Source organism: Eriocheir sinensis, chromosome 62 (genome assembly GCF_024679095.1).
Source record: "Eriocheir sinensis breed Jianghai 21 chromosome 62, ASM2467909v1, whole genome shotgun sequence".
Taxonomy (NCBI): Eukaryota; Metazoa; Arthropoda; class Malacostraca; order Decapoda; family Varunidae; genus Eriocheir; species Eriocheir sinensis.
The window spans coordinates 239,568-250,433 of record NC_066570.1 but is presented as its reverse complement, the minus strand read 5'-3'; the positions used below and the strand labels follow the sequence as shown (position 1 = coordinate 250,433).

Genomic DNA, 10,866 nt, shown 5'->3' with positions numbered 1-10,866 from the left:
TAATGTATAAAAACATATATTTCTGTTGAAGGGATAGGATAATGGGGTTATATACAGCAACGTCTTCTTAACATTGAATATGAAAGCCCAAATAAACACCTCTATAATGGTAATTTACACTACAAAACTCCATTCATTTTGGAACTTAATCATCAATACAAGCCCAACAGATGACTACTTCAGTCTTCTGTTGGCCATAGTCTTGTTCAGCAAGTTTCCTGCACATTAGTCTTCCAATGATCCTGAGATCAACAAGTTTTCCTAAGCTTTATGTTTCCTTAACATTAGATGGAGACGAGTCAGGTCAGCCCCAACAGCTGTGTTTCAGGACTTCTGAACTCGCCTCTGTCAACTCTAAGAACACCAAACAGAAATACCATCTCCCACAAGCTCTGAACAAGCAGAGTCCCAAACAAAGGTTATCTTGATAAACTGAGTCATACCCATTCATTCCATTAATATAAATAATCTCCTTAGCCACCCAGCATGGTAGGATGCAATAGGAATCCACAGGAGCTGAAAACTCATTGGAGGGAAAGCCAAGTAAGTTATATGATGACCACAGCCAATCCCGCTGATATGGGATCATTACTCGGGGGGTAATAAATGTTTAAAGTTACTGAAGATATGATGGTCGGGGACGTGGCCACAGCACACCTGCTGGTTAGTTCAAGGTGATGACACTTTAAGACTGTCTCCATACTCCACTACATGTGGCAAGAGGCAACTACAAGGGACATGACTCCTACACTATATGAAGCTGAAGCAGGGGCTTGACTGGCATGAGGTGGATGCCCGACAATGATTAAGCAGGAGTCCAGCCCCTGCAACTTTAACTCTGCTACTGTCTCAAGTCAGGGCTTGGCAGCCCACACCCTGACCACTGTTTGGAAGGTACATTTATCCTGAAAAATTCACACACAAGGGAATACAAGGAGACATCTATGGGACACCTAGATGTACTGATGGCCTTGACATTCTGACAAGCAAAACAACAGTAAAATTCTTTGAATATTAAAATAAAGTTACTTCAACATCTTCATGTGTAGGTTCTCAGGCAATCATGGAACCACATCATGAAGAGGCCAATAAGGACACGTGATCCTCTGCCCCTAAAGCCCCGTCCACACAATGGGTCAGTGGCTGCAGGCGCAAGTGAGCAGTTTGCCCGTTGATGAGCTTACCACTTGTGCCCGCAGGCAAACAAGTAAAATGCCCATGATGGTACATTGCTGCCAGACACAGGGACACTTTTTTTTTCACTTTCTTCCCTTTCTTTTTCACACACAGAGCAACAATGAGTATGTTACACAGTGTGAGCTTCTTGAGGTAATTCTCGGTAAGGCTGCACATGACCTTACCGAGAGAACCCGCCCTGCCTGGCTATGACTGTGCCAGACACTGCCATGTGGGCGAGAATACAGGTGTGCCAGCAGACTCTGCCAGTAAAGGGCAGAGCCTGCCAGGCAGTGCCCAATCATGCGGACGGGGCCTAAGTCACACTGTCAGCCATCACTGGCTACACTTAACAACAGGACTTGGCCATGACGAGGCTGCTCTGTGCCAGTCCATCATTCATCATCCACATAATCTCTGGCAACCTCGAGAAAGCACACCCACCACACCCATGGATCCCTGCCACCACCTATGAAATGGGAGTGCTGCAAACACTGAGCAAGTTCTTAGCTCAGCATCACACTGGGAAGAATTGGCAACTGGAAAGACAAAGCCTGTTAAGGAATAATATATACTCTCACTTGGAACTCTGAAAACTAACTCAAGAAGGTAACCACTGGTATGGTAACATGTACCTACGGTTACATGTTTTCGTACTTAAATACCCTCAACTACTGCGATATAAAAAAAGGTGCATTTTACTCATAAGTGACCCTACTTTAAAGTGGCCACGTCAGACAACACAAATATCTAGCACGCTTGTCACTCATTCCAATTTTTTTTTTCTTTTTTACAATATTGCACAGTAATGCTCATCACACAGCAGCGCATTCCAGCACAGTGGCCAGCTTCAGACCCAAGGCTCTGCATCAGGTGAGAAGCATGACACCTGCCTGTGAAACTTGGTGGTCCTATTAGAACATATTTAGGACTGTACTGCCCCTTCACTGACTATTTACCTAACTCTGTGGGTATGACTTTCATCCCTACATATCCTTGGTCTTGAAGTGATCTGGAGCACAAATTCCTAGAGTCGTATGAAATGATCCTGCATTTGAAGAACCTCCATGCAGAGGTAAGGAGTTTGTCATCCTTGCATTTGGTTACGATGAACATCATTGTTTTTGTTATGCCCACATTACAGAGTGAAACCAAAGATATGTAAAAGGAAAGGCTTCACAGCTACTTAAAATAAATATTGTTGATGCTGTCAACTAAACACACCCTACTACGAGCACATGATTTAGAGACGCTTGAATAGTCAAAACACATGCATACTTATAAGGCTGCACAGCCTTACTAATATCTGTACTGTGCTGATGGCAACAAAATACCTGCTGTGTCAAGTTTAACAGTCCATATAATCTTCATTTAAAGTCATAGTCACCGATGGAGTGAAGCTTGTCAAGCACTGCCACTAAGGAACCAAGGGATGGGGGGGTGGGAGCCTCTTTGACCAAGCACTCAAGCATTACTATAAAGATTTATCACATTACACAAGAAAATAAATCAAGTAAAACTACTAAAACAAGTACACATCACCATGTTAGTTGAAATATACTTGAGCCCGACAAAAGGAATAAATAACCCTGTGAGTAACGTTGGTTGTCAGCATATGTTAGGAAGCCTGCCAGAGTGGCGTGAAGCTGAGGCGAGCGTGTGAAGACTGACCGGGTGCTGCGGGGTCAGACCTTGCTACAGGGGTGGGCAGGAGGAGCATGGCACAGCAATGCCTGCATTATCCCACCAACAGTCACCAAACTATACATGACCATGCTGAGATGAGTTATTACAACAACTATATAGAGTGTGCTCCTCTAATATCTAGGTCACAATTCAGAAGATGAAAACTATTAATCAGTGGACACTGAAAATGCCCAAATCTCACTTTCACATAACACCCATCAACTCATTCACTTCTGGATAATTTAAGACAAAGGCAAACAAAATTATGTATACTATGTACCAGAGGTCTGCGTGGCTGGCCCACAGGTGGGGCCAGCCAGCAGTGCAGGTGTACAATGCAAAACGATTGTGGGTGTGGTGTGAGTCAGACTTTGAAAATAGCTTCTGGGCCAAATGCAAGTGTACCTGTAGCAGGCTGGGTCAGCTCAGGAGTGAAGGTGGACTAAAGAGGCCATTCAATGGATTGGATTTGCCAGGACTGGAAGGTCATTTGGGGTAGCAGGTTAAGAGAGATGTGATAGGGACAGGTGTACAGCAATCATGCTGGTTGACAGGAAAAATTTATCAATATTATCACCCAGGGCCGAGAGCTTCTATGTAAGGTACAAAGTTATTTATAGCACACACCCATAACCTGACCAGTTATCCAGGTAACCCAGGAGAGCTGCACCTGTCATGTAGCAGTGAACTGGGAATGAAAGAAGGCACGTGGAACAAAGGGATTATCTGGGACAAACTTTAGGAAGCAATGCTATACGGCCCACTCAGCCGCATCATGGCTGGGAGCAACAGATGTTTAAGGTTACAAGCATAAAGGATTGCTTTAGACGGACATGTAGTGTCCAGCACAGCCAGCCCTCTGACTCCATCTAGCATGAACAACATCTTATTCTTGAATTCTTACGTCAAGGCTACCGCACAGTGCAAATTTATATAGAAAATAATTTCCTTGTACTAAATCCTCCAGTAGTTTGATATTATAGTGTACCCTGATACACTTTCAAATAGTATACCAGTATTACTCACTGTTCATATCACTGCAAAGCTTACTGAGCATGTAAGTAGGACATGGGTAAACTTTGTGGGTGTGAGGCAAAGTTAGGCACCTACGCAGACCTCTGCTAAGTACAATAATTCAAAAAAACATAACGTATATATTTAAAGTGAGTTCTTACTCTAATGCAAAAACAACTACACACCACTTCGTAACCAGTTAAGAACAAAAGTGGTCAAGTCAGTTTCAGTATAAAATAGCTCTGGAATTATGACACACACACACACACAGTCCATTATATCAAAATACAAGCGGCTGGGCGGACAAACACCTCAGCTCCACATGGAACACAGCGCTGCCCGCCCGGCCTTGCCACACACTGATCCTTAACCTTACTGTATGACGGTGGGTGACGGGGAGGGGAGGGTGCCCCCCCCCACCACCACCCACCACGGACTATCCTAGCGATACATTCCTCAGGTGTAATAATGGGAAATGAAGGCTATGTTACAAGATGGTGGAGGCGGCCCTGTGAGAAATGGAAGGAAAATAACAAGGTGGTAATGTCTCTGCCATGTGCTGCCCACGAGTCCTGAGGCCCTGGGGTTCTTATACATGTCACCCCCTCAGAGCTGACATCACTGGCCCAGAGCAAGCCACTGTTGTATCTATGGTCCCTGCAGCTGATTCGTATTGACACCCATCTTGAAATTATGGGAAGGTTATGTGACATCACTGTAATCGCCTTTTTGCCATGCAGTAATGAAGTATGACTGACATGAATAAATAAGTATACTACTCTCTCTTCGCTGGTGGATGAGTCTACCAAAATGTCTGTATTCTTACTACTACTGATAATAATAGTAATTAGTCCTGTCTCCAGAAACTATTTTTTCAAGTAGTACACAGAGAATAAATAGACTGAACCAATCACACACTGGAACCAATTTTGAAGCAGACTGAACAAGGATGGTGCTGGGATGTTAGTGGTATCCAGGTAAATGCCACTGAAGGTCAACATCACTCAGATAAACTAGATGCTACGCCAAACTGAACTTCCTCTACAACTGCTGGCAACAAACAAGGTCGCCAAGGCCACACATGACAGCAGTTATTTTTATTAGAGTTTTCTGATGATCGAAACAAATTTTTTTAGCTAAAAGCAACCTGATGCACAACAGACCCTAATTTGATGAACACTTAAAATAACCTAAAGTATTTTTTTCTGAAGCATTTTGTAAAACTGCAAGGCCAGTGGATTAAGACAAAAGGATTTGGTAACATGATTTTGAAAACCTAAGCTAATAACCAAAATTTAACATAAAATTACTTCACTTTGGGTTTTGATTGAAATATCTTTAAAACTAAAAAAAATTAAGTTGTCACAAAAAATCTCATAAAAGGAAGAGCAAGGAAAAGCCAACCGAGCCTCAGCCTCGTCCCTTCCATGTGTAGTGCCACTCACTCCAGTGCCGTCCGGCCGGTGCCTCCACAGCGACCTCGGAGGGCTGCATCAGGGCGCCCCAGCCACCGCTCAGCAGGGCAGGGCAGGGCGGGGCAGGGAAGGGCAGGGCCGGAGTGCATTATCCAAACACCTCCTGGGACGCATACACCATGTAGAGGAAGCCGTCCTCGTGGTGGTGGTGCTCGTAAACCTGAAGGGGATGGGTCTCGTTATAGCATAAGGATGCCTCTTGTCACAGGTGGGAACTTGTGCAATGCTAGGGACTCCATGTCAGTCGTATGATGTGCACAAGGATCAACAAGGACACAAGGGTTGGTATTATACGGCACTTTCACTTCCCACATCAGCTATTTCTAAAGGTCAAAGAGGGGGTCAGTCAGGTTCTAGTGAGTGTTTCTTTAGTTTCACGGTACAGAGGAAGGGTCAAACTACCACCAGGGTGATAAAAACTACTCCTGGAAATGCCCACAACTCCTATGAAAGCCTTGTCAAATATGTGGTCTTGGGAGGCAAAATGTCTTGTAATATGACCCAAGGAGACTACAAAAGGTCAGACTATCTCCACAGGGCAGTTCCTGAAGATGGGTTGCTCACCAAATTCCCTTCCTGTCCATAAATGCAGCTACTCAACATTTAAAGGTTTCAATTGTGTTTCCCTCAACTACATATTTACTCAGCTTGTTCCACTCATCCACCACTCTGTTAGCGAATCAGTTTTTGCCAATTTCTCTCTGAACTTGAATTTATCCAACTTATACCTGTTACTTCATTTTCTCATCAGTTTTTAATATAAGCACTTAATGTGTTGGGGAAAACCATGAATGTCAATCTAGCACATCATACAACTAACAAGTATTCCTGGCATTACACTTGCATAGCACCTACTCCCTTATTAACCACACACCACACAAACAGCCTGAGAAGACAGGGAAGAGGGAATCAGAAAACACTGCATAACAGACTGCTCTTCCCCCTCTTCTTCCTGTCCTACCCCACAGGGAAAATAAGGACGTTAAATAAAAAGACATGCATCAATTTATCCATAATACTATAGTTGGTTCATCCGAGTCTGAAGTGTGTGTTATCGCGCAACAGCAACTTGCAGCCACACAGCATGTCTGATTTCATGGATAGTGTATGGTAGCCTTTGCATAGTAAACAGCATCAGTGTCAATAAAATGCAGGCACCAATAACAAGTACCGTCAATTATAGTCGATTATGAGTTAAAAATATTAGTAATGTCACAAATAGTTGTTTTGTTCATTAACAAGATCGCTGATTATGATTATTAACAGCCTTGACGCTGTCCACCTCTTAGCAGGCTTTATATTAACAAAACAGCTATTTGCGACATTACTAATATTTTTTTTATCTCAAAATCGACTATAATTGACGGTATTTGTTATTGCTGCCTGGATATCATTGACACTGACGACTGTTTACTATGTGAAGGCTAGCACACAGTATCCACGAAGTCAGACACGCTGTGTGGTTGCAGGTTGCCGCTGCGCGATAATGCTCACTTCAGACTCGGGTGAACCGACTATAGTCTAGCTGATGACTTGCAAGTGCCAGTCATCATAACTCATCCATCTTGAAAACCATTGATAATGATATGCACATGCTGGATAGCAACATGAAAGTATGCAAGTATTAAAGTATACTGAGGAAGGACTAGAAAGTATATGTGGTTTGTAGCTCACATATAGAACTAGTAATGGAAAAGATTGTCACAAAGGGTGATGAAAACCACATGCACTCCCCAAAAGACCACTCACTGTTATCTGTACTGTAGTGAGTCCATAGATTAGATAGGTGCTGTTAGTAAGGACACCGTAAGAAGTTCTGAGCTGTTCACAGACAAAGGAGAGCATTCTAGGCTATCTTGTAGGTATGGTTATCACAGCAACTCTCAGTAGCATAAAGTAAAGGTGCAGTAGTCACAGCAGCATTAGGGACAATCCAAGCACCTACACTGATGATACAACTTGTCACAACACCATCATTATAATAGAGGTGCAAGCAGTGATGCATGCAGGAGCAGCCTTGTTTGCCAATAAAGTCAGGGTGCTGATGGCAAGGTCAATAAGGGATACATAGAATGAAGCACTTCAGTGCTCTTTTAAGCCTTTGAATAGATAGTACAAAGTTTAGACAGTCCTCCATTATCACTCAACAATAAGACATGCAAACAAATGCAACATGCTTCCAAATATCATAACATCAGAACTGGCATCCTTTACAGAGCTCTCCAGATCATTAAGGTGTTTTACCCACTGAAGTACATGTTGGACAAAGTGTTGTCTTTCTTAAAGATAGAACTTTTAAAAGATATATAACCCCTTATAAAAGCAGTTAGATGGTAGACATAGGCAGTTAACATATCTTTACTGTGGTCTTGATTCTATTTACAGCTATCAGCAGAGATAGCTTTATAGGGATGGAAAGCTGTTCTGGGAGGGGTGGCCCCCTCCCACAAACTCACACACACACATGCATCACACACGCAAGGTTGCATGTGTGGGCCCACATATACGCACACGCACCTGGGCGAGGGTGCTGGACACATTGGCAAGAGAGCGTTGGTTGATCAGAAGGAAGAAAGCCTGTGTCGGGTGCAGCTGGAGGCGACGGCTGCACAGGGCGGGGGGTAAAAGTGTTAGTGGCAAGGAATGGTAGGGCAGGAGCAGTTATTTGTCACTAGACCTCCAGCAACAGTTCATGGACTCATTAATACTGTTTTGGCCGACCTTACACAATAGCTCAATGAAGCTGGCTGCCTCTCATAGGCAAAGAACAAAAAAACAGACCATACAAATCATAACGTATCTACCGTGGGCCAAACACCTCGTCAGCAAGAATTTACATACTCATCATTAAGCTAAAGATGACATGACTTATACAATAGAAGATTAAATTATGCTTGATGTGCTGTATATAACCTTTACTTATGAAAAAATATGCTGACATGATAAAGAACTAAACCTCCAGCACAAACCTCTAAACGCATTGGGCTCACCACAAGATCTTGATGAGCTCACCCACTAGACCTCAAAGTGTGTTGATATAACTAAAAAATGAAAGTCAAGGGAAGCTCCTCAAGACAATTATGTCACTGGGATGTGCACAGCTCACCGAATAATCTTGACCAGTTCTCCCATCGTGACGTGGTCAGGCACCAGGAACTTGGTCTTGTCCAGCAGTGGGAGGTGGCGCTCGCCGGGGTAACGCTCGATGATCACCGGGACCTTGTTGGGGTGCTGCTCGCGGATCTGCTCCACGTCACGCTGCCTCTGGGCTGCAAGATAGTGTGTTGATAATCGTGATGCAAAACAACTTTCTCTTTAAACCAACTGACCCCACTAGTGTAACCTGATAGATAGTAACCAATCTTCACCTATTTGATAATCAAACAGCTGCCCTCAGGTGCCAAATTCGCCTTCTACACAGCAAACTAAACTCAAATATTTACCAAAACTAATTGAATCTAACAACTGTTACTTAACCTACAGGAGAAGGCTTTGGCACCCTTGACTTCCACTTCGTTATCTTCAGACTACAAGTTGCTGTGCCTGGCTGACATGAGTTTAGACAAAGAAAAAAATTGCAAACAGTAATTTTAAACAAATGGATAAAAATAATAATGAATAATAAGGGTACACCAAGAACTGCCACAAAAAAGTGTCAAACAGCAGAGTACAACAGTCCTTTAATGGATCAGTACTGTTACTCTGATACTGGTAAGCTCTATAAATAGATAATGATAATTTAGTATATTACTCAACTTAGATTAACATACACAACAACATCCTTTACAACATAGTAGGAAAAATTGTGCAGTGTCAAGACTCAACATTCAATATTGATCAAGAGAATATCCCCAAAACCATGAGGTAAACCTACAGTCATACAACAGTCCTTTAATGGATCAGTACTGTTACTCTGATACTGGTAAGCTCTTTAAATAGATAATGATAATTTAGTATATTACTCAACATAGATTAACATACACAACAACATGTGGGGTAACAAAACAAATGTAGGCAACTGGTGTACAAGTTTTGCATCTTTACTTATTGAAACCTTTTGAAGTATCTCATAATGGTACTGTTATATAGGACACCTAGCTTACTTATGAACCATGTGGTCTAAAAACACAAGAGCAAAACCAAATGATCATATAGAGAAAGGAGACAAAATCTTGTTTGAACAAATATACTTCTAGATGCCTTTCAACAACCGCACAATAAGTTAATAATTGCAGCCATGGACAGTGCTACAAACAATTCAGCAGCATATCAACACATCCTTTACAACATAGTAGGAAAAATTGTGCATAGTGTCAAGACTCAACATTCAATATTGATCAAGAGAATATCCCCAAAACCATGAGGTAAACCTGGGCCCATCAGGCATGCAAGGCATACACAAAACATAAAAATAGACATGACTGAATTAGCTGTGATCAATGTGACATCTATGCTCGAGTCCATGAGGGCAGGTGAGCTTCGAGGCTGTGAGGGACAGGATCAATGTGCCCCCACCCTTAACAACCCTTCCACCACCCCACACCAATAAATGAGGTCTCTGACTTGCCTTGGATATCCTCCCCTGATGACCCCAGGATCGATGTCCCCCCCCACCCAGCTCCCCTTCCACCACCCCACACACCCCCAGATAAACCTACACCCCCCAAATAATGGATCCCTACCCTAAATCTCCTCCCCTGACAACCCCAGAGCCCTGAGATGAACCTTGTGAAGCAAATACGTGACCTCAGGATCGATGTGCCCCCCCCAACACCTCCTCCACCACCCCCCTACGCCTCCCCCCACAAACCTACATACCAAGAAATGAGATCTCTGCCCTGAATCTCTTCCCCAGCTAACCCCAGAGCCCCGATAAGAGCCTCGTGAAGCAATGACGCACAAATAATCTCCTCGGTGAACAAAGAACGCAGAATCCCTAATATTGATACTTACCAAAACTCCGTCGCTCCCTGAAGGGCTTAACCTGTGCATTCATGGTGGCTGCTGGGTAAGTGAAGGCTGGTGGAGGTAATGAAGCGATAAAACACACTGAAAAGGCTTTGTTGCAGGAGGAGGAGGGAGATGTGCTCTGCCTGGGCTCAGCTGTTCCTGTGTTTTGTTTACATGCAGCGGCTGTTCCTCTCGCACACCCTTCCCGTGGCGCCCACTCACACATATTTGACAGGGTTTTTGCAGGGGTTGTGGGTGTTTTCAGGGGTGGTTTGATATTTCATTTGGTAGTTTGATCTTTCTTCTGTATTATGAGCCTAAGAAAAGTGATTATTAGGGCCCCACTCATCTCCTTTTTGGCCTTTGAAAATTGTTGATGTGCTCGGTGGAGGCGTCTGGGAATACCAACCGCGGCGCCCAATCACACATTTCTGACACGGTTTTTGCAGGGGTTTGGGGCATTTCCAGGGGTGGTTTGATGTTCCTATTGGTAATTTGACTCTTCTTCTGTACTATAAAGCTGAAATAACACTCATGATAACCCGATTGATCTGTTTGGCCTTCG

General features: G+C 43.4%; 1 protein-coding gene across 1 annotated transcript; it reads right to left on the bottom strand.

Moving 5' to 3' along the window:
• On the bottom strand, window positions 1-10,492 carry LOC126986578 (microtubule-associated proteins 1A/1B light chain 3A-like). Its single transcript, XM_050842840.1, has 4 exons — window positions 10,305-10,492; window positions 8,458-8,620; window positions 7,869-7,956; window positions 1-5,511 (listed from the first exon to the last, which is right to left on the bottom strand). Exons 1-4 carry the CDS (start codon window positions 10,345-10,347, stop codon window positions 5,440-5,442), a joined length of 366 nt encoding a protein of 121 aa, XP_050698797.1. The 5' UTR covers window positions 10,348-10,492; the 3' UTR covers window positions 1-5,439.
• Between the last annotated feature and the right edge of the window lie 374 nt (window positions 10,493-10,866).